Consider the following 25049-nt stretch of genomic DNA (forward strand, 5'->3'; position numbering starts at 1 on the left):
AGGTAGCGTTCTTTTTAGAAGTTATCCTGGTAACTAACCCGCCCCATAATTCTCTCAGTGTGGAGGCTTCTATTTTTTGTAATTTGAAGACAACTTTTGAGTTTGGGGATCCATCAACGCACTTCTGATTCTCTTCTTCTTTGCTTTGCTCGGTTTCATGGTTTTCTTTGCATCTGACTAGAATGAAGTTGTTGACCAATCTCATGGACAAGTTCTTAAAGGCAACGTAAGACAAGCAAAAGCTTTTTGCTTGATCATAAAAAAAGGTGTAAAAAATGATACCAAGAGAAGACAAAATTAAAATTTGAGCGGGAAGGTCTACAGAAAATCTTATCTTCTCATTAAACCAGAAAAACAAAGTAAAAGAAAAAGGGAAAAACAACAACAACAATTTATAAAGAGGATACAATTTTCATTTGGCATAAATAGACTATAACAAAACCCACATATTAAACTACACGTAAAAGTCATATGGCAGGCTTTGAGAAAAGATAAAGCATTTCTTAAGTCTACAAGGGCAGTTAATGATATGCATGCAGGCTCAAATAATGGCATGACAAAGGGGTTTCTGGTCACAACAGGGCAATGCAAAGAAGAATAAAAGACCCAAAGTTAATGAAAACATTGGAAGTGATAATGATATCTGACAAATAAAAACCGAGCTATCAAAGAGATTAAATAACACCCACGCAAAAAATGCATGATTGAAGAGAAAACGTACCTGTTCAATTCTATAGAAAGGTGCAAGATGGTGGTCAAAATAGTATTTTTCCTCTGCAGCTTTGCTACCCGGACTGACCCATAGCTGCATCAGCACAAAGTGAAAGACACCACAACAGAGCTTTACTAATGCATTTGCAAAAGAACGGTTCAAATCTAAGAGACATCTGAAAATATAATGGCATTCATCTGAATAATAAGCATAACTACTGAATGATGGGTATCTCTTCAAGAATAAGTGTTGCAAGTAAATTAGGTCTTGTCAATTAACTCTGGCAATGAATCGTTGGGCATTTCCAACTTGCATTGAAAGGATCAAATTTGTAATGTATTGCATATTGGACAAATCCAGAAAATATTAAACCTATTTTATTTGTTAACAGTAAAGAATCACAAATAAAGCTTAGTGATCAGACCTTCTCCGGTCGTGTTTCCACCTTAAAACGAATTAAACCTATGCATAACAGAAGAGGAAGCACAATTGATGAACAAAGAACCAGAGTAGGATTTCTAGAAACAAAACTCCCATATTTCCTGCAAAGGCATTAAAAAACTTAGCCGAACAGGAAAATTATGTCCAGCTGCGAGTTGCATATGCATCATGCAGAGTAATAGTAAGCTAGATTTCCATTTTTGTAAAAAAAAACAAAAAAGAAATGGGGAAAAAACAAGAGAGTACCTGAACAGTTTTGATAAATAACCCTGAACAATGGAAAATTGAGCATCTCTGGATACCGGAGGAACCCCCCCAGATATCTGAAATTCAAAAGAAACTTTATTATGATAGAACAAATCTAGCAACAAACATCAAACAGCAGGCTTGAGCACTGGCAAACAAAACGTGGGTGAAATTAGCTGACAAGGGTATGTAATCACCACCTGTAGACCTAGAGACACCATAAACATCACCATCCAAGCCTCATCTAAACAATAGGCAAGGCTTTTAAATGAATGGATAAATTTTCATGCCAGCAAATACCCAATTTCCAACTTACAGAGGCTAGGGATTGGAACATATGTTTTGGCTATAAACTTTTTGAGAAAAGCAAGGGATAGCACAATAACCTTAAGGCATGAAAGCAGCTAGTAAACCTCATGTAGATGTTTATTCATTGGCATTGAGCAACTAATATAGAAACACCAAACTACACCTAAGTAGGATACAGCCAGTGGAAAAAAAGGAAATGGAATGCTTAAGAGAAGCTGTTCAGCTGTTGAGTTCAACCCAAAACCCTCAAATTAGATGTTTATCCTTTGCTTAGATCTTAGAAAATACCCGTTAGTTTTTTATGCGTCTTTCACCATGTATGCTATTGGTAAGGGAAAAAAATCTTTATAAAGAGATGTAGCCAAACTTGTTCAGTATGTGGACTTTTTACAGGAAAGTAAGAAATCCATATTTTCACCAACACACTCTCTCCATTCCATCCATATGGTACAAGTTTCAAACAAAAACAAGAATTCAACTCCACGGAACTATAGAAAATACAAACAAAGATATAGACCAAGAAAATCCTTTTCTTTTGTTTCCCTCCACTTCTGCTGCTTGCTCACGTGATGTTTGGTATCGCCTCATATTAAGGTTATTTGACATTTCAACCCAGTAAGACAAGGAGATATTGCTCATTTTCCTAGTCATCTCTATCCTAAAATCTCTTGCCAGTTCAATTGCATTAAATATGTCCTAGCTCACTTCATTCACCATGTGCAAAATCTTGAGAAGATAATTAGGTTAAAAGCCCTAGCTAGCATAAAAGTTTCTTTCTGACAATTTCAAGTCCAAAATTATTCAAATATCAACGGGGTTGGTAACATCCCAATTGACCATGCTTATTATAGGTATCATCAATTTATTAAAAGCACCCAAGTTTTGCACTGCCAAGAAATTCAGGCCATCAATAGTTGCAGGCAAAGTACAAAGCAAAGCTGAAACTAGAACATTTCTTCAAACTTTGTCCGCACTATACACAGTTTTCTACTTGTAAATGACTGTCTTTGCAACCAATATTCATCAGGTCAGTTCTTTTATCAAAAATCATGCCACATAACTTATTAAAACAATTGCCAAAGAGAGATTAAAAGTTATAAGAAATTATAAAAAAAACTATCGATATAGTATATATATATATATATGGACATCTCAAAGATCATTGAGAACTGATAAATAAGAAAAAAAAAGATGGAAATTAAATAACGAATATTGCCTAGCACTGGCTATCAGGTGTTAACTCCAGCCTAAACCACAATTTATGGTTACTGCAAACAATCATGAAGAAAGAAATCATAAGAAAAATGCACATGCAAAATTAAATCCAATATTGAGCATTTGCACTGAAATAGGAAGAGTAGCAAACTTAATAGAGCACTGAGCACATCATCAAACAAATGCCCATTGGAATATTGAAAGGAGACCATAACCCTAATGCATTAATTAAATGACGAAGCACTTCTTACCTGAATAGGTTGAGCAGATTGTTCTTGATTATTAATTGAAGGGAGCTCAGTTTCATCCATGACATTCAACAAAGGTTTTGTCTTTGATGAGGGACCTGTTTTTTTCCTCCTTAGATGAATAATTCCCCATCCAAAAATTGCAGAAATCAAGGCAATATACACAATTCCCAGAGAAAAGACAATACACTTGATCTGCAGAGTTTAATAATACAACACAATTATTATGAACATCAATATAAACCGAAATTAAAAAGACCACCTAAATTCACAAAAGTTTGACAACCCAACCAAGCATCCCGAGAATGTCTGACCAAAGATTTCCTAAAGCCACACCGACAGATAAAGGGTAATGAGCAACCATAAAATACCCTTGTCTTAATTAAAGGAGAACTCACATTAGTAATTTATCATCTTTTTCAAACCAATTATAGTTGACTAGCAATTTATGTGTGAAGGGTGGATCCTCATGCTAGTACAATGATATAGAATAAGAATATAAGAGCATACTGCAGCAATATGTACTGAGACAGTGGAACCTCTATCAAGCTCCACATTACCTTCAAAGAACCGATTCTTATGAAACAAGAATGTTTCTCTTGAGGGACTGGTAACTTATTTTCTGTGCATAAAGAAGATGAGGAACAATCACCACAAGAACAACCCAGTGAAGGGTCACCACAGGAATAAACAGTTGAATTCATGGGCTTCATTCCTGATGAGTCAGAAATATTTGGACGAAATGTAATTGCATATGGTGAACCAGCCTCGTTAAGATTAGCTCGACGACCAAGAAACGCAAACCAGTCTACCAGGAGAAGAAAAATCTTATTAAAATCTTAACCAAAACACTACGTAAATGGTGGAGACAGAAAAATGGCAAAAGATGCAAAAGGACAGCATAGAAACATTTGACGATGTCATCTACAATAAGCATAATAAAACATACAGCATTTTCAAAATAGTGCAACTACTAGTTGCGTATGAACTTCTTTTCCCTCATGTGTCCTAGTAAGGATATCAACATCAGTGCTAATCCCAAAAAAAAAATGTCAGAAAATCTATGCAATAGCAAATCCTTTAGCACTTTCAACTCTTGTTATAAAATTTTGTTGCCACCTGCCCTACAATCACCACTTAAACATATCTACTTTCTCTTCATATGTTCAAGACTTCAAGAAATAAATTTAACAGCAGTGCTAAACCAGTAATCAAAATCAACAATTCCATGCTGAAGGAAATGTTTTAACACTGCTAAGCCTCACATCTCACAAACTTCAGTAACTCCTTTCCAATATTTAACCCTTAAAACATGAGACAATGTACTGCATAGTAAGAAAAAAAAATATGCAACAAAAAGAGGCAAAAAAAAAAAAAAGGAATCCAACAAAAAAACAAGGATTGAAAACAGGAGATGAATTATCAAGTTCAACTTTCAATCCCCATCTCATGTGAGAGATTTAAAACAGGAAATATATCATAGAGGAGGCAGAAAGAAGACCCCCTTGGCAAACTTCCCAATGAAGAAACACACATTTACTGAGGGAAACCTTCAGATTTAAACCAAATAGGATCTCACACCTGTAGCTCAAACTATACAACTAGAGAAAAAGGTGGAAGATATTACTAAACCTGTCACATCTCTCACCTTCATAATTTTGTGCACCCCCGCCAACAAAGTCCATGACACGAGTGTTCAATGTACCAAATTTTACATCCTTGCAAGAGTTGAATAACTCTTCACCATATGTGCTCGTCGCATACAAATCAATGCCATCAACAGCCAAGCTATTGTTTACCTACGAAATAAGATTAACTTATAACTATTGCAAAATCTAAAATCAAAAATCAGAATTGATACAATCTAAATAATTATGGGCTAGGAAAAAATGAAAAATAAAAACCTAAAACCATTTTTTCCCCAAGTATACCAAGTATCTAGTAAGAATAATTATAAAGAACAAGAGTTAGTTAAGCATATAAAAATATCATAAATGGTGTATTTATCTGAAAATCCCCATAAAGGAAACACAACACCAGAAGTTGCTTCACGTAACTCAAAAACTATAATTACTGAAAATTTAAAAAATTAACCTTACTGACAGAGGTGACATTGATGAAAAGGCTTTGATCTGGAGAGCATGACAGTTCACAAAAAAGATTTAAAAAGTTCCTCAAGCAAGCTGGGCATCCCACAAGCAAAGGAACTGCCTAAACATAAATGACATGAGCACATAAGTAGCCAAAAGACAATGATAAATGATTGGTACACACACACACACACACACATATATATATAAGCTAAAGAATCTATGTAATTCTGTTAGATGCATAAACAAATATTAGTGTCAAGTATAGGATGGGTTACACATGTCATTTATGAGACAATTCTTCAAAGATTACTGGATATCACATGGCTATCTGAAACAAATGCAAATATTTAATTTTATGCATTACTTTGTACCTCTACGAGAGAGCTCTACACATGCAAGTGATCGAGGGGCACATGGTAGATATGCAATATGCAGCATGCTGAATGCCTTCCGTAAAAATATTTGTTAGGCCACATTGAGAACTAAAAATGCATAAACTAGATTAAGGTAAGTCAATAACAGTTTCACTGATGATTGGGTAGAGAATCCTCACACATTTGTTTACTGAATCACAAATAAGAAGATCCAACAATAATGCTACATATCTTTGACAAGGAAAACACTAAATAAATGCATAATGAATGATTACTCACCTTATCAGGTAAATGATAACAAATTATAGAAATTGAGACCATCAAGTAGGCATTTACCAACATCCTTACACAGTTGCATATAAAACTACCTAGCACACCAGTGATAACAGATAAAAAAAATGCCGTCCTATGATAATGAGAAATGTAAAAGTAACAATGACAGAATAACACGTCTCACTTGCTGGACTTGACTACGTAAGGTATCAAATTGCTCCTGTGAGCAGCATATGTTTCCAGTAATTGTCGGGCATAAGTTTTGAATCTTTGAAGAAAGTAATGCATCTGGCTGAAAGGACAAAATAAATTAATTAGATTATCCAAGCAGCTCTGCCTGTGTCTATACAATTTCAGAAAATAATAATGCTTAAGGAACTAATAAAAGCAAATATATAAGTTTAGCAAATAGAGGAGTTGAATGAACAGCAAGTCATACAGCAGAACAATTACAATATCAGGTAGGAAGAATCATTCAATGACTGCAAGAAAAAACATATCAAAATTTACCTTGGTAAATCATGGAATATGACATGTCACTGAGCTTAACATTATCAGGATACCTTAACAAACAGAAGCATAAAAAATTCTACTAACAATCAGGAAGGTTCATTAATGACCTTTACAGATTGGGTATTATTTGGGCAATTCAAAACCTTCCCATCACTGCGCTGACCACAAATACCATACATTGAGCAATATCCCGGGGCATACTTCTTCCTGAGAAAATAGTGAAACACTAGTCAAATACCAAGTGAATATGTTAGGATATTCTATCCAAAAACATTTGCTTAAAAGGAACCCAAAGAAAAGGAAGCCAGTTTCTGTTATGACCATTTAAGTCACAAGGCCAAGTTGAGATTGAGGCCATTAACTTGCGTTCATTTTCATAAATACAACATATTCCATATAGGGTAATATGTTATTACTCTGAAGTAGCGGTAGCCAGCATACGTGGAGGATGTGAGTGGGGCTCCACAGCAGAGACTGGACTGGTAAGAACAATTGCCTGTGTGAATTGAGATATGGAAGTCAGGAAAAAAAATTAAAAAAATTCCCTAATAGTAATTTTTTTTTTTTTTTTGGCTTTTCTTTTGTTTTGTTTTTTTAAGATTTGAAGCAAAGAACAATATTAACTTCACCCCATTACGAATCAAGATGTAATCAATGAAAACCATAAAAACAAATCAAAAACATATGAAATAACTTATTCAAAATAGAAAGTACTTTCTGAAAGAGAAAACAATTATTTCTAGAAAAATCATATCAAAGAAACCCAATCAATCAACAGCACAAAAGTATAAATCAAAAGCAGAAGCACACTTCTATAACATCCACCAGCACGATCAAGAACACCACAAGAACAAAACACAAAAAACAAGAAAATCACTCCACAGTATCCACACACACACACACACACACACACACACACACACGCACACACACACACACACAAAACGACCACAAAACACAAAAACCACAAAACTTCACCTCAAATCAAATGCCTCCAAAACCCCAGCACAAGAACAACATTATTACAATACCAAAACAATCAAAAAATCAACAAGAAAACCATCCGCTTACCACCAATCAAATCCTAATCTAAAAACAAAAATCATCCAAGAAAACCAAAATTAACATGGAAAAAAACACAAAAATACAACAAAAGGGAAAGAAAAATCTACTGATCCCGCCTGTAGGAGATAAAACGCGCCGATAACAAGCCGCCATTGGAGAGATTTCCCAATCATCAGAGCCAAGAAGGAATCCACAGCGAGAGAGAGGGATGGAGATGGAGTGAAGACGAGAATGGAGTCAAAGCTGTTGTGGAGAAGATGGGATTAGTGTTTTATATACACGCGGGCAAACCGCTCATACTTTTTCTCCCGGGTTTGCAAAAACCTCCCTAAAATCCTCATATTTACACACACAATCTATGTGAAAATAATTAGAGTACTTGATTTAGTTCTTCTAATATAGTCGATTTTTTTATCCCGTTATGATTTGTTTTTAAAAAAAAAATTTATTTTAATATTTAAAAAAAATTAAGTCCCTTTATCTAATATAATTTGTCTTTTAAGAAGTCTTAAATATTAAAATAAAAAAAATTTTAAAAAACAAATCATATTAAAAAGACCAAAATGACAGATTCATTATATTAGAAGGATTAAATAAGGTATTCTTCCGTGAAACATTACTAAGGGAGGTGTATAGAATTAAATAAAATTCAGGGAGGTATTTGAAAAGGTAACACCTTCAAAGGCTTGCTTTTTTTTAAGGATTTTATAATTATGTCCCTGAATCCACTCATATTTACAAATTCCCTTAAATATTCCCTGTAACTTTCAAAAGATATTTATTATTTAGACATCTGAAAATAGCTATTTGTTTATATATTTTTTTGAAAACAAAAGTTGCTAAAACTAGTGGTTTCTAAAGTTTCCTTCACGAATGTGAAAACTACATTTAAAAAATTGGAAGACAATTATGGAAATAGTTCTTTTCAATAGTATAAAGAAAATTTTAATTATTTTTCAGGGTATATGAATGGAAAAGACCCATTCTTTTTTGTAAATTTCTAAAAGCACCCCTCAAACTTCTTAATTTTTCAAAAAAAAAAACCCCTCAAATTCTCCATACCGAATTTGAGAAAACAATAACTAAATTAAACAGATACAAAATTATAAATAAAAAAATACAGAGATGGAGGTATTTCCAAAAAATAAAAATAAAAATAAAAAAATAAAAAAATCTTTCCGATATAAAAAAAGATTAAAAAATAATTATATGAGATTTCTTAAAATTCTAAAAGAACTTTTTATTTGAACTTTTTAAATGGAGGAAGCGGGTCCCACATTTTAGAGTCAGGATCAGATGGTCACGATCTTGCGATTCGATTACTGAGTAGTGAGGGATGATCATTATAATATTTTTCATTCGCTATGACAGCTATGACTACTGTGGGTCCCACAACACTGCTAGGTGAGAAATCTAGCCTAGACCCTATCCCTGAAAATTCTAACCTACCCTTTATTTTCCATTGGCTTTAGAAAAATCAGAACCGTAAAAAAATAATATAATACATTACAAGTGGTTTGTAAATATAGCACAAGTGTTTATTGTTTTATGTTTGATGTTCGTTGGATAATATAAATTTTTTTTATTGTTTAATGTTTAATTTGTATAAGAACAGAAAAAAATAGTAAAATTAAAAAATATATATTTTTTCACTATTTTTATTTTTTTATAATAAAAAAATTACAACAATATTTTATAAAAATCTAATTAAATTCCACAAGAAAAAAAAACCTAACAACCATAGTAATAAATTAGAAAATCAACTTAGATTTAAACACAACATGATTTTAAAAACCTTCAATCCACCCAAAAAAAAAAAAAATTATTATTCAAATTTTAATCCTTAAAAAACAAACAAACAAATAGATAGATAAATAGAATAAATAGATTAATATATAAATAAATTAAATCATACTATCACAACACCCTAATCACTTGGCAATATAATAATTTTAATTTTAAATTTTAAATTTAAATAATTCTATTTTTAAATTGTTATATACTTTTAATTCTTATACTATGATTTAATAGCAAAAAATTAAGAAGTTGTATTGTACTCATTCAGTGGTTTGTATTGTGCTTTCACTTTATTTATAAAATCAAATACATAATATTAGAATTTTGAGATTTATTTTGAATTTTTTCTAAAATAAAATATCTTACGTAATAGGGGACATGACATCAATAAATTCAAAAGGTTAAAAAAATGTTTTAAAATATATTTTTTGTAATGATTTTTATTAAAAAAAACACAAAAGTCCCTTTAGGACACTACTTAACAATCGATGTTTACTGAAAATAATGTCTATTTAATAATTAAAAAATAGGTGACTTAAGTAGTGATAAGTGATAACTAAACAAACAAGTAATTATTATTTTTTTCTCCACTTGTCACTGATCTTCATTTATTTATTTTATTGAAATTATATGGATTTTTAAATTTTTGGTGATTTTCATGTGGTCCGAGTTTGATGGATCAGTTTGTTGGAAAACCTCACCATGCCATATACAACTTTAAACCACTAATTTCAAATTTTACTATCATTTAACATATTAATTTTTGTTGGAAAATTATTTAATTATGATGGTGATCTTATATAAAGACTAAAAGCAATCAATAAATCAAATATTATATTCTGCCATTAGTTTGACTATGTCATACATGATTTTATTAAACTTAAAAGATCTTTTATAATAAAGTATCAATCAGCACATAGACTTAACTTATTCTTACGTCTTTAATCTTAATTCTAATTCTAATCCATCCTTTACTTAACTAGACATTAATAATAGACAAAGATTATTCTACAAACCAAATTATATATATAATCATATGAAAAATATCTTTATTTCAAATATACTAAATATTATGATTTTTTTTTAAATGTACTCTCATAAAATTGAAGAACTCATAAGTAGTCAAATTAATGAGTTTTTAAATGGTTGATAAACTACCATAATTGTCAGCTATTATAAAAAATAAATAAACAAATAAAATTATAGAGAACACCCTTCAACCACCTGAACCTAACTGTGTTATGTACAACTTGAATCAATTTTCAAAATTATTTCTTAAAAAAATCAAAATTGGTTTATATTTGGTAAGTAAATTATTATTATAAATATTACTAATTCAATTAAAATCAAACAAATATGAAATTATTCATTCAAGTTGAGATATTAACACTAAATTATAGAGCTCATATGTCATCATCTAATTAAACATCATACCTATCATATACTAATGTAAGTCAAGCATGGTTTTTTAATCAAATATTATGAAATTCTCAAGTCAAATTATGCGCAAATCAAATTTCTTATTTTAAAAAAACAGCAAAAGAAAACCAGTGAGAAATAAACACTAAATTATAACGGCCTAGCAAAAAAGTCACATACAAATTGATCATTTAATAGTAAACACTAATTACAAGATAATTATACTCTTAATTAACCTTTCATTAAGGTTTGCTATTAAATAATGTTCTAGCTTTTAGGTCAATAATGCCATGATTCATGTGGCGGCAATTTTTGAAATATTATAAATTTAATTTCTTTTACCAGAATATACCCAAAAAAAAAAAAAAACTTTTACCAAGTTTTTATGAAATCCATTAAAAACACGGTAATTATTTTTACTATTTTTGCCACGTATCACGAGATAATATTTATTTTTTATTTTTAAATTTTAGTGACTCTAGTTAATATAAATAATAATAATTTTTAATATTCAAATGACTTTTTTCTAGATGTCTGAAAAGCAACTTAAAAACTCACTCCCAAAAAAACTCCTCCTCCAAAGCAAAAGTAAACACTTCATGGCTTGTGATATATTTAGATAAAAAAAAAAATGGGTTCCTAACTTTCTAATAAACCGACTAAACCCCAATTTTTTTTTAATGAAAAAATGCTTAAACATGAATTCTAAATTTTAAATTTTTTTAATAATCAAATAAATATTTGTTAAGCATTCTTTTTCATAACAGGTGATTGGGTGGCAAACCATGAACAGTGGAAAAAAGGGAAAGCATGCAAGCGTGGGAATTGAGAAGAGGAATATTTAATATTAAATATAGAAAGAATATGAGCATTTTCCGGCGTCTGGTAATGATTGATCGGCAGAGTAATGATGCTGATGAACATCATCCCTGAGCCACGCCCACACAATCATTCTACTCCGGCGCCAAACCTAAATCCATATATATATATATATATATCTTAAAAGTATGGATATTATTTTATAAACCTTTTATGAAAAAAAAGCAAGATTTTGTAAAAAATGATAAATATTTTGATTTAAAAAAAAGTAAAATTTACTTTTAACCCGTGAAAATTTCAAACTTTTCAAACAACTAATTTGATATTTAAATTTTTCAAATAACTTTTTTTTTAACACTTTATTTTCCGTCGCTGCTCAGTTGATTCTATCTTATTTACAATATGCTTAATAATTATTATTTTTATTTAAAATTATGTATTTACGTATAACCACATAATTTTCACATAATATGTTAATTTTTTATTTAATATTTGTGTTTCCACTTAAAAAACTGAGGGTCATTTCTGTCAATGTTAGTTAACTTTATATCAAATTACTGAAAGGTAAGTTGTCCAAAAAAAAAAAAAACTGCTCTCTTTTAAAAAAATTTTCTAATTTTTTAATTCTTAAAATTTTATTTTACCTTTATAAATACACGCACATACTTTAGCAAAACTTACATTCTTCTCCACTTCTTCATCTTCGAATTTTCAATTATATTATGGATAAAAATACTCCTCCATCTTCTCAAGCTCCGAATTTTCTAAATAATTTTCAAAATTTTCCATATTCTTTCTTCCCACTAAATATGCAAAACTTCCAAAATTATCCTCAAAACTCATAAAATTATCTCACCTCACAAAATTTTTCTCATTTTTATCCAAATGTCAACCAATCAAATTTTTTATATGGCTTCTAGACCCATTTTATGGTATAAAATATTAATGAGAAATAGTTTAATGCGTAAGTATTTTATGAATCCCATTTTATAGTATAATTATTATGGGAGATAGTTTAATAAGTAAAAGTTTAATGAAATACCTACTAAAGATGCCCTAATAAATTGGTAGATATATATATATATATATATATATATGTGAATAAAGAAAAATATTTTTATATTAAAAATAATCAAAACAAGGACATGATTTAAGGGGCTATCAACGGCTTTGAGGAAAAATGATAATAATTATGCACTGTTCATCATGGTCAATGAAAAAACATCGTTTTCTTCTGTGGTCGCTGTCCTCTCTAGCTTTGTTAATTAATCATCAACTTTTTAGCATTAATTTTCTAGTTCTATATTCAAACTTTTATTTTAAAAAAAAAAAGAAAAGAAAAGAGGTTAAAAGGACACTATAGGGTGATGGTAGTCCTTAATCTTAGAATATGTCTAATTTCATCTTTTAATTTTAGAGCATCGACACCAATGAATCTTAAATTGCCATTAAATAAATATTGATTTTTTAAAGAAAAACTTAACCATCATAAAAAAAAAATTTCTCTACTTTTAATTTTTTTAATTTATTTTTTTTACCATAATGAATGCTTAATTTTTATATATCTGCTATCCTACAATAAAAAAAAGAATAATTTATTTTTATTTCCAAATGAAATCTCTAAAACTTAACTACTTTATAACAATGGTTGAGAATTTATAGCTTGTTCACATTTATATCAATATTTCTTATATTCTGTATCAATTATTTTTATATTTTTATGTTTTTATAATAAGTAATCAATCCTCACTCCATTCAATATTTTTTTTAGAATTTTTTAAGATAATGACATGCACACACCTTATTTATGTCCTAACCATATTTATAGAAATTAAAACCTAACTGTTCAACCATTACCACAGTATTTTTTTAATAATTTTTTTTAATATAAATTTCTGTTTTTTCATTTTCTAGATATCATTTTTTTTTCCTGATTTAATTGTCAACCCTAAATAGTTTTGAGTGAGATTGTTATGGATGATAAGCAAAAAAACACCCAAACCTCTTAAAGAAGGGCCTTTTCTGATGAGATCTGATTTATGAATCTGAACGCTGCTTTAGACTTGCACTTGGTTGAATGTGAACAAAGGGAAGTGAGCAATATGATTAGCCGCACCAGTGGAGCCATTCATGCCCACCTCCTTCCTGATCACTTAATTAACTTCAACAAACATTGACACATTGTGGTGCCATCTGCGCAAGAAAAAGCAAAGAAATTTTAAAAAGGACAGCTTAATGGAACATCACTAGATGACGATGGTGATGTATGCTTGCTAAACAACAAACAGGCGTGGCTCGTCGCAATAAAGGAATTAGTTCTTTTGGTTTAATCTCACCGAACATTGTCATTAGAACATATAGATATATATATATATATATTATATATATATATAGATATATTAAATACCTCACCAGCAAGCATCATCTGCTTATGATTTTTGAGATACCTAGTGAAATCAACTTTTTAGAGAGGCATAGAGGTGTTATTCGTCTATTTTCCTACTATTATTTTTTATAAATATTAATAAGTCATAATAAAATAAAATAAAATATATTCTATTATTGTAAAGACCTATGTTACACAGATGATAAACAAGCTTTTTTTATTTTTTTTTATTTTCTTATAAAATAAATAAATCAAGTCAACAACGTGTATAAATGTGGAGTTAATAATACCTCAATACATCTGGCCCTCGCAGACTCGCCTCATCAGGAAGACACGAACATTTTTACATAAAAGACTTGGTGCCAATAGAGTAAGATGTCGTTGATAATTAAAGAATTTTATACTCTGAGAATTTAATAATATGATATAATTATTTTGAAAAAAAAATGATAAAATTAACACTATATATTAAAACACCAATGAATTTGGAAGAGAAAAATATATTTCTAAAACTATTATTTTAAAAAAAATACTATTTTAAATTGAGACTTAAAATATTTACTTCAAATTATGTCATTATATTTCCCAAAATAATTTTGTTTTACCGCCAACAGTATCATCCCTATTCAGGAACAGCGGAAAGCAAATATAAGAACTTTTTTTTTTAAAAATTTTAATATTATTTATATAAACTATACCCATGTAGGTTTTTTTGATAATATAATAATTAATTTTTTCTTGAAATCACCTATATCATCATCTAAGATAATTGACACCAGCTTAGCTCATTTGAGAAGCCTAGTAGGTAATTGCTTTATAAAAAAATTTAAAAATTGTTCTCTATTAAAACAAAATAACTGACTTATGTTTTAATTAAATAAATAATCAAATTTTTAATAAAAACTTAAAACTAGATTATATACATATAACAGAAAACCAGGGCCAAGCAAACCTTTAAACATGGTTTACTTTCTTTTTCTCCTCTACTCAATCTGAACTCAATGGATGACATAGTCTTAATACTAATTGAAAACATGCTTGAGAGTGGGCCTAGTTTAAGGAAATGGGCAGCATGAATTGATTGATTTCCTAGCAAGTGGTCACTAAAAAATTCACAAAGGCACCTTCAAGATGGCCAAAGAAGCATTCAATCCAAAGCGGTGGAGTTAAATGATGGTCAGGCTTATTGGTGATGCTTCATTCGTAAATGATCCATCAATCAATGTTATCATAAATTTTTTTCATCATCATAGCTATTAAACAAGTGCTGAGAAGTGTGTACCTTTACACAGAGGGCAGCTGCTGAACCTTTTATCAGCATTTAAATGGATAGGTGCTGCAAGTTCAAACCAAAACACAATATTTAGATGAATCCACACGTTATTTGCAAGCACTAATAAAGACTTCGCCTTACTGAAAATAGTAAACGCTATCATGTGCGCCAAAAAATGTGACAGTAAATTGAGAACAGGATTGCAGTACCTGAAAATAGTACAAAGCAATGGCTGGAGATAATAATTTGAAATCATATATGAGGTGCAATTGAATGCCAGATCATCAGTAGAAGTGCAAGGTTTAGTCATTCATTCCATTTGTTTTGAATACAGTGCTGACAGCACAATTGAAAGAGATCAAATGAGATGCTATACCAATTTCTGTGTATGTGCAGTGTTATAGGTGGAAGTTGCATGACTGAATGTATTGGTCATCAATGTCAATAAACTTGGACCAGTAGGGTTTGTACTTAGGGATAGCGAGATCCAACCATGGTTTGTAATTCCCATTGTAGTGAATGACTGCAGACTCCTCAATCTTGGAGAGATTAAGAATGGGATTGTAACCAAGGCCCAGAACGTGCCAAGTTTGGTCCAAAGGATGGATGAGATTGTTGAATGTTATCAAACCTGGAGGCAGTGAACCAAGCTTCCAGAGATTCTGGTCTTTGTTCTAATAGGAGGAAAGAAAAGGAAACAATTAAAATATGGCATATGAAGGCTTCAAATGAATACAAGATTGATATGAAAGGAATGCTTCAAGTAATTGCAAACAGGATTGATATTATTGCGGGAATTATCTTCTTGTTTTTTAAATAATCATTGCAGGAAATTTGCAACATTATATGTTAATTCCAATAACAGAATGCAGAATTTTTCATAATCATCATCTTCATCATCATTAAAATTTTGCTATCTATAAACTTTTACTTTTCTATTAAAATACATAAAGTAAATGAATCTACTTGAGTAGCCACACAACTTTCTTCTTACAGGCCATTGTTTTGGAAGATCTATCATTTCTCATACTTATTTCAGTGCAATAAACATAAGATATTTGCATTCAAAAGTAAGTCTTTGGTAACAGATTGAAACATTAGAAAACTAAAAGGTGATATGTATCACTAATGGCTCTTGGTATTGAATCCTCTTGGCTGTCACAATTATCTTATCATATCAGTGCCTTTTAATGTTAAACATACACACGAGCCCACACACACGCACACAGAAACTTAATATATGCATGATTAGTTTCAAGTTGTGCAAAGATCGTTATATCTCAACTGGAGGCAATTAAAAAAAACTAATAATACCACATCTTTATCCAGTACGGTACTAAATAGGAGAAATCTATTCCCATTGGGTACTATTTCAAACAAACCCCTAAAAAGGTAGTGAATAAACTATGAGTAGCATCAGAGTAGGAATCATATGAGGCACCAAAAAGAAACCAAAGGAACAGAGAAAGTTACTTACCAAAACTTGCCAGAGATGATATACTCCAGTGAGGTTCCTTTTCTTCCACTCCTTCAAGTCAAAGACATTCATCCCAAAAGCCCATGCATAAGCATGTGGATCAAAGTTCTCAGAGACTATTGATTTTGAGAAGTCAAGATATGCATCAAATCTGTGGTTGATCTCTACTGCAGCATTTACCATACCTTTCATGTCAATTGACCAGAGAGGTGTCAGATCCTTTTGAACCACAACATCATCATCAAGAAACAGAATCTTATCCAGCTTTGGATACACCTCTGGCAGGTAAAACCTTAAATGATTAAGCATAGACAGGTACTTTGGGTTCCTATATTTGATATATTTTCTTCCATAAGAAAGAAAAGCTGGATAATTTACTTCATTCCTGATCAAAGAATCAAGCTGGTTAAGAACTGGACTATAAGATGAATTAAACCAGTGGAAATCATCAATATTCTGCACATGCACTGTGGCAAGCAGAGGATGGATAAGGAACCACATCTTCATAGCTGCAAAGTTCAGTCTGTTTGTGACTATATGAAACACATGCTTATTAGGATCTCGGGCATGTGCTATAGTAGAGTTAACAACCACTGATGTCGCAAGTACATTATCTGAGAATATAGCATAGTGATAGCAGGAAGGGTCTACAAGTTTGTCCATGTTCGTTGGCTCTTTGTCATAATGGTCATTCAAGAAGTAATCAGTTGTAAGCTGCATGGGAAGACAGTGAAGAGGTTTAGCTATTGTCTTTGAAGCGAGCTGAAGTAAAAAAGATCTTCTCTTCTTCTCAACACTAATAAACTCTTCTGAAGACTCAAGCATAGCCCTTAGCTGCCTTGTTACTTTATTACAGTCATGTATCTCTCTTTTAGCCAGCATTAAAGCAAGTTCCATTTCTTTGGCCTTTGCAAAAGCACTGATTAAGATAGGGGGAGGGTGTTGATCATTTTCATAAAAGGCTAGGAGTTAAAGAAGGTGCAATGTAGAATTGAAAGAAGATGACAAATGACTTACCTTGGGTGCAGTTCAAAATCTGAATTTGCTTCACCAACCTCGCGCTCACTTTGTTTAATATGCTTTGACAGCAAACCAGTGAGTTTTGATATTTTCTTGGAGCGAGCAATGTTATGATACACCCTAGCTACTATAATCTGATCTTTCATGTGTCTCAAAAGAGAATCAGAGTGAGAGTTATCAAATTCTCTTCTCCATATGCTGTAGTTTTGCCCAGTGATTTTGTTGAACTGTGTTGAGAGCTTGACAGCCACTACCTTCCCCAGCTCAGTGACTACACTATCTGTTCTCAAGTCAGAAGACCCCTCCATGCTCTTCATCTTTTGCGGTTGCTGGTAACATTACAAGCATGACATGCATTATTCTGAGTAACAAACTTTGAAAAAGCTAGAGATTTATGCTTCATTTGGCTATTTGAATTTTTGTATACATTTTTGTAAATCAATCTTTCTGAAGAAATCATGCAACCTTTTGTTTGGAGGCATTTTATCCCAGAGCTGAAGGCATGGACTCTATGAACATAAATAATTCTGACATAATAAGCAAATGTGCAAGAGGCAGTTTATTGAAAGTTTGAAACTACAATCATATACTGTTTTCAAACTACTTAAGAAACAAAGGAACAAAGCCATGACGCAACTATTTTAGCAAAGTCAAAGGGATACAAAACGAAAATTTCACACCTGTGGGTCATCACATGATTGGCAATCCAGCAGATGCTGGTAGTCTTCATGCCTGCTCTGGCTGGACCATAAATGTAAATTAGATTTAAACAGGATCCCTTTCACAAAAAAAAGAAAAAAAAGAAAGAGATTTAAACAAGGTGAAGAATCACCAAATTAAAATCTTAATGCTGATGGTCTTCCCAAAGAACAGGCCTTAATACATTCAGAAGTTTTGCAGTTGGACAATTAATACAACACAAAATATATAAGATAATCTTGTCAAATATATTTTCAAGAAGAGAAATTCAGATTACTTCTACAAGAACAGCAGAAAACATATCAGAAATGCAAGATCCATATTAATTATTTCTTTCCCAGACTTTTCTCATTTAAATAGGTGTTCTACAAGCTAAACCTTTGCCAAAATTTTAGTATCATACAATGATATATGATGAACAAATAGATAACTAAAAAAAAACAATTTACTAATTCTCTGAATTAATGAAAATCAAATGTGAACATCATTATACGTGTATCAGCTAGCTCAAACACTTGCTAGAAAAGGTGCTTGAGCATTGCATGCTTTACCTAATGGATGGAAGATAACTGCGTTTACTATTGCTTAACTATAGGAATGATACCAAGCATGGAAAATGTAATTGGCAACTCAGACTGAATAATAGAACCTTATGATAAAACCACGAGTTCAAATGGATTACGTAATCAGTAAGTTGTGTTGCAAGAAGTTGGAAGATGACCACACTAAGCTCAATGAAAGAAATAGTGAATATTATAAAAGTAATACAGAATGGCCAATGTAGTTCTTGCTAAGTAAGCTCCAGAGAATGAATTGGTTAGTACTGGTCATACATTGCCGGAACCTGTGGTGCTGACACTAAAACAGAATCCCGTTCATCTGATTGGACTGAACCAACTAGGTTTAAGAACTGCAGAAAATTTAAAGAAAACTCTGAATCAGTAATGCACAATTGATGAAAAGAAAGCTGTCGTTCAAATGCTTGCATGCATAATTATTAAATTAATGTCTCCATATATAAAGGATATAATCAATAAGGAAGCCTACAAACTAGCGTGCAGTGAAAGATCCATATAATAATATGCAATATAAAACCAGCTCACAACAATTCAGTTCAAAAAAGTCAAAACCGACAACTATCTAGGATTTTGTTTCTTGAAAACTGAAATTGAAAAAGAAATGCGAAACGAATCAGAAGCAGCAATCAGATTAGAATGAACAATAGATTATAAAAGAGAATGCCAGCATCAACAAAAATGATTCAGGATGAACTGAGAGGATCTGAAAACAGCTCAAAATGATCAAAGAAAATGAAAATTGCTTCTAAAACACTAAAATCCCGATTACAGTGGCATTTACAAGGTTTTATATATAATTCTTGATGGCTCATCAAACAACTCAAACTAACATGAGCAGATAAGATCCATGAACTCATCACACTAACAACGGTCCAAGCTTCAAGACGCCATTAACAAGCAAAAAGACGGCCAAAATAATGTAAGTTTTGGGCATTTTCGCTAGAACCAACACACACATGCTCCATAACCACAAAAAAAAAAACATACAAGAACTAAAAAATAGAACAAACACTTATCCAATATTGTCATCTAATTACCTCCAAAAAGAAGATAATAAGATTCAACAAAGAAAAATGAAGATTATATATATCATCCACGAATGCTAAGACGATCACAAAAGCAACGAAGAGAAGCTTACGGATTCCAAATCAGATCAAGAAAACGAAGAAGAGAAAGGAAAAATCAATTACAGAGATAAAAATTCCCAGCCGAAATCCTAAAATTAGAACCCCAAACCATCGATCCTGATCATCGATCATGACCAACATTGAATCAAATGATTTCCATGCGATTAATCAACAAAATGAAGAAATGATATCAGAGATACATTGCCTGAGAGGAGAGAACAAGGAGAATCCCAAAGCTCGAGAAGAATTTGGAGTAGAACGCCATGATCGCAGCTCGCAAGAGTGAGAGATGGAACGGAGGAGAAGCTCTATTGGGGGGGTTTTTATAGTGCCATGCTTGCTTGCGGGCTTGCTGGTTGGGCCATCACAGCCGTTTATCTTTGATCGCTATGCAGTACTGACGGTCAGGATTTCCTGTACAGCTGTCACTCTGTTTCATTTGGCGGGAACTCGGCCCAGGTTGATGAAGTTGATTGACGGTCAAGATTTAATTAGTCTTAGCTCTGTTTTGATATTTCCAAATTTAAAAATTAATAAAATAAAACCAAAAACAAGTTATTTGAAATAATATTCATTAATTTTCTCAAATATTTAAGCAAGGCATCAATTATTTATTGATTATTTTAGTTATTTATCTTTTACATAAACAACTATTGGTTTGCTATTTCCTTGGCAAGCACAGGATAATAAAGCTCAATATATATTTGTGTACTTAATTATAGTTAAACAATACTTCAAAAAAAATGTTTTAAGTAATTAATAAATATAAATTTTATTTTTACCAAGTCTATTTAAAAAAATTTATATCATAATTTATTTTTTTTGATAAAATGCACAAATCATTAAATGTATACATACATTCTAAATATATCATGCGCTCTTACCCTGTAAATGAAAATAATTCTAGAACACAAATTCAAAGTGAGTTTTATCATATATTTTTACTTGCTTTGAAATGTTTAAAAAGGTAACTTATCCTGTTGAGACTAATAGTTTAACTTTTTTTTTTTATTTTGTTTTTTAAAAATGACAATTTAAAAAATAATGCACAATGGTATCTGCCCACCTCCTCCAACAGGAAATCGAACTCAAATCCAAGCCAACCCATAATTTATTAAGAAATTCTAAATTTTTTAGTTTAATTATAATATAAATATCTTATTTGATGTTTGTTTGTTAGCTAATCAAATAAATAAATTATTTATTTATTAGTCTCTGAATATTCTCATGTTGCAATCATTTATTTTTTTTTATTATTAATTATTTTTTAATTTACTTTTTGATTATTATTTTTTTTGTTTCTCTAATACTCAAATGATATTAAGAAATTATAAATTTGCTAGTTTAATTATAATATAAATATCTTATTTGTTGTTTTTTTTTTGCTTGCTAATCAAATAAATTAATTATTTATTAATCTCTGAATATTTTCATGTTGCATTCATTTATTTTTTATTATTAATTATTTTTTAATTTACTTTTTTTAGTTGTTTTTTTTAAAAAACACTTTTTAGTCTTGTTTGTTTCCCTAAAACTATAATGTTATTTTTGTTTTATAGGGAAGAATGATCTTTCCTAGCTAGTCCATTCAGAACAAGGGCAAAACAAAATTTTATATAAATTAATTTAAATTATTTTCTTTTTAAGAATAAGTTTGAAGGGATTATTCTAGCAACCTAGGAGATAACACAAAATAAAAAGTTAATAATGCATACCTCCAACCTAAAACAATACATATATAAGACACAATCCTAACCAGACCCTACAACACCCAGTAATTTCACTCGTTCTTGCCCATGCAAAGACTCTGCAAAACCTACAAATTAACTAATCAAACAATGCGTGATAAATTACAATCAACAGGTCAAAACCTTAATTAAAACCTATAATTAATTAATATTCTCCTGCAATTCAAGAAGCATCTGTACTTACACCAAATATATCTGATCCCCTATCCCCTATATATCCCCTCTCCTAAGTTGCATGAACTTCCAAATGAGTCCACCTTCTTCCCATCAAGCTCTCATATATACAACATCCATGCATGGTTCTCTCAGTAGGTTCATCTTCAAAGTCCTCTCCTTAATTCGGTCCAATGCCAAAACACATCACCTTAATTTTTTCTAGACGGTAACAGAAGATACAACAAGAAATGGAACCTCAGTACGTACGTGAAGGGGAAAGCCATGAACAAACGCACAAATTAATGCTCAATGAAACAAATAATGGATATTATAGAGCTACTATATACAGAATGATGTAATTCTTGCTAAGTATATAAGTCATTGTCTGAACGAACCTCTGGTGTTAACACTCAAACAAAATCCTGTTCTTCTGATTGGACTGAAGCAACTAGGTTTAAGAACTGCAGAGATTTAAAGAAAACTGTATGAAAATCAGTATTGTGCCATTGATGAAAAGAAAGCTCCACAATGAAGAGTGAACTCGAGTCAAGTAAGTGGAGTCATGTTAGCTATGGTTACTTGCATGTGATGAGTAGTCAGTCATGCATTAAAAAAGTATATAGTAGCTTGTATGTTTCCTTTTAAAGCTAAGTTTAATTAATCAATGAATATTGAATGAAGTCGGTGAGTTCTTATATATCTATAGAGAAACAAGCTTTCTCTCTCATAAACAGTACAGTAACTGTATATAACAAGAAACCTGTGAGTTACAGGAGCTTCACCGGAATTAAGCTTAACGTTCATCTGAATAGTTCCCAGCCCATGACATTTCATCTATAAAATATCCGTTGTCATTCATGCAAGAGAGTCATCAGTCTCTTATAAAATATATTGATTGATAAACTCATTGATAATGAGCTCATCTCAAACATGAAGCTCAGAAGGTCTCAACATATATTAATTGATTACAGTGCTGTCATAGTGTCATGTACAACTCCTGCAGTGCAACGTATTCTGGTACAAATCTTTTTGTCTAATACTTTATGTGCACTTGTCATAATTAAAAGGAAATCTAATCACTATTTCTAAATTTTTGTTATGATAATCTCACCTCTGATGAATCCTTAATTTCTTACTAAAATTTTTTAATGCATGAAAGAATATTGATCTACAATAGGAGCTCTCTCTGTGCAAGGACAGAATAAATTAAAGATGGGCTATATAGATTGAAATCTTGCCGTCCATCTCCCTTATTAAACGTACTTTGTCAAGTTCTAAACCTTTGCAAGTTTTTTTCAGTAATTTATGGGATCTATAAATCACCCACTCTTTCTATAGATTAAAAATTATATCATGTCATTTTTATTAATAACTTTACAAAATATAGTTGGTTTTATAGTTGTTAGTGCAACCACACTATTTAATTGCCATGATTTGACACCAAGGCAAGATGACGTAGTAACCATGGTGACAAGGCATAATTGATGATATGAAAAGCATGGTGATATGGCAAGGAGACTTGGCTTGCAAGGCAAAACATCTTGAAGATTTTGGTGGAACTATTTTTAGTATGTCTATAACTTGGAGAAAAAATATTTTGAATATCTTGGTGGAGTTATTTTTGGTAATATATTACAACTTGAAGACAAGATCATATCAAGACCATATTTAGGTGATTTGATTGAAGACTAAATATGGATGGAGCTTAATTGAAGAAATACCTATCAATGGTATGATTGAAGAACTATCGATGGTATGTTTTGAAGAGACCTTGATGAAGCTTGATTGAAGTCTATTAAGGGCAAGATTTGAGAACCATGGGTGAATTGAAGATCAAGTTTGAAGAATCTTTGAAGACCAAACTTGGAAGGTTGAAGACTTAGTTTGGCAAGTTCCATGAAGACACACAAGGACGTGCGCCCCTTGCGAGGGAACTGCGTGATGAGAAACTGAGGTGGTAGGGTAGTTGCCGGCTGTCGGGATCGGGAGATTTGGCTGCATCGACTCGGACTAAGCATGACCGGGAGGTTGATAGGTCTTAAGGTCGTCCGCAACGTAACCAGAACTCAGTCAAGTCAGCAGTCAGGGCCATGTTGCAACTTATATATGTTATAACAGAAGTTGCAACAGCTAATTTCAGAAGATTTTTAAATTAGTAGCCGCGGAGATTCTAAAAGAGGTATGTGCTATATTTATGATGTTGAGAGTCTTAAGACGTCTCTATAAGCTACCTTGCTCATAGATTGTAAGTGTGACTCGTGGAGGAGAGTGTGTGAACATTAAACAATCTAGAGAGGGTAGTGATCTTTATTGTTTTGAGAGTGTAAGTGACAAGTGTTTGTACTCATGTATTTTTATCTCTTTTAGTGGATTGTTTATCTCCTGATTTGGCTCCCCCAGACATAGATGAGTGGATGCCGAACTGGGTTACTAACGTCGTGTGTCTTTTTCCTTGTCAGTCAAAAACAATGCCACCAATTAAAAAACATTAATGGCTCACCAAATCCTCTCACAAAACCACCAACTTAATCCATCTTGTGCTTAAACAATTGTGCAAAACTGCAAATCTATTGGTGCCCATTAAAAAAAATTAAAATAAAGTAAAAGTTGTCAAAAGTGGCGGCTGGGTTGGTGTAACTTGTAAGAGCTGCCTTTTAATTTGGGGAATGAGAAAAGTGAGGGTGAAGAAGTGAGAGAAATCAAATAGTGGGAGTAAAAAAATATATTTTTGAGAGTTATTATTTTTTCTAGTATAAGGTAGAGCAGTAGTTTTTTCCATATCATTTTAGGGGGTGTTTGGTTAGATGTAATTGAAAATGCAGTAGATTTGTATTTACAAATTCTTGTATTTAAAAAACCAGGAGAGTCAAATCCAGTGTTTGGTTAGATGTATTTGTGATGCTGTATTTTTTCAATCTTTATAGTTGTTTTTACCGTAATTATTTTAAAAAAAATTATATAATTAATATCTGTGTATCATTTATATTTTAGCATTAATTTTTATTTATTTTATTGTAACCCTCCTCTATTTGGTCCTACTTTTTTTTATAACAAACATAAT

General features: G+C 31.4%; 2 protein-coding genes across 2 annotated transcripts in view; both read right to left on the reverse strand.

Moving 5' to 3' along the window:
- LOC120276224 overlaps positions 1–7732 on the reverse strand; it is a 22302-nt gene extending 14570 nt beyond the window's left edge. Inside the window, 11 exon segments of the mRNA XM_039282946.1 lie at positions 722–805; positions 1137–1254; positions 1400–1476; positions 3175–3366; positions 3732–3979; positions 4820–4970; positions 5266–5382; positions 6096–6203; positions 6532–6631; positions 6841–6920; positions 7597–7732. Of these exon segments, the coding sequence (XP_039138880.1) occupies positions 722–805; positions 1137–1254; positions 1400–1476; positions 3175–3366; positions 3732–3979; positions 4820–4970; positions 5266–5382; positions 6096–6203; positions 6532–6631; positions 6841–6920; positions 7597–7662 (1341 nt within the window). The 5' untranslated portion in view covers positions 7663–7732.
- Positions 7733–14855: 7123 nt separating this feature from the next.
- On the reverse strand, positions 14856–20359 carry LOC120275458 (probable galacturonosyltransferase 3). Its single transcript, XM_039282032.1, has 6 exons — positions 20290–20359; positions 19213–19289; positions 18361–18421; positions 17678–18009; positions 16661–17579; positions 14856–15857 (listed from the first exon to the last, which is right to left on the reverse strand). Exons 1-6 carry the CDS (start codon positions 20347–20349, stop codon positions 15582–15584), a joined length of 1725 nt encoding a protein of 574 aa, XP_039137966.1. The 5' UTR covers positions 20350–20359; the 3' UTR covers positions 14856–15581.
- Between the last annotated feature and the right edge of the window lie 4690 nt (positions 20360–25049).

Source organism: Dioscorea cayenensis, chromosome 14, assembly GCF_009730915.1.
Source record: "Dioscorea cayenensis subsp. rotundata cultivar TDr96_F1 chromosome 14, TDr96_F1_v2_PseudoChromosome.rev07_lg8_w22 25.fasta, whole genome shotgun sequence".
In the NCBI taxonomy this organism is placed as follows: domain Eukaryota; kingdom Viridiplantae; phylum Streptophyta; class Magnoliopsida; order Dioscoreales; family Dioscoreaceae; genus Dioscorea; species Dioscorea cayenensis.

Bases quoted from the DNA above. Each gene is read 5' to 3' on its own strand.
- LOC120275458 (XM_039282032.1), bottom strand. From the start codon at position 20,349: ATGGCGTTCTACTCCAAATTCTTCTCGAGCTTTGGGATTCTCCTTGTT. The intron at 19,290-20,289 runs GCAATGTATCTC...AATTTTCTGCAG, and splicing joins TCCTTGTTCTCTCCTCTCAG to TTCTTAAACCTAGTTGGTTC. The intron at 18,010-18,360 runs GTGTGAAATTTT...TAATGTTACCAG, and splicing joins AATCATGTGATGACCCACAG to CAACCGCAAAAGATGAAGAG.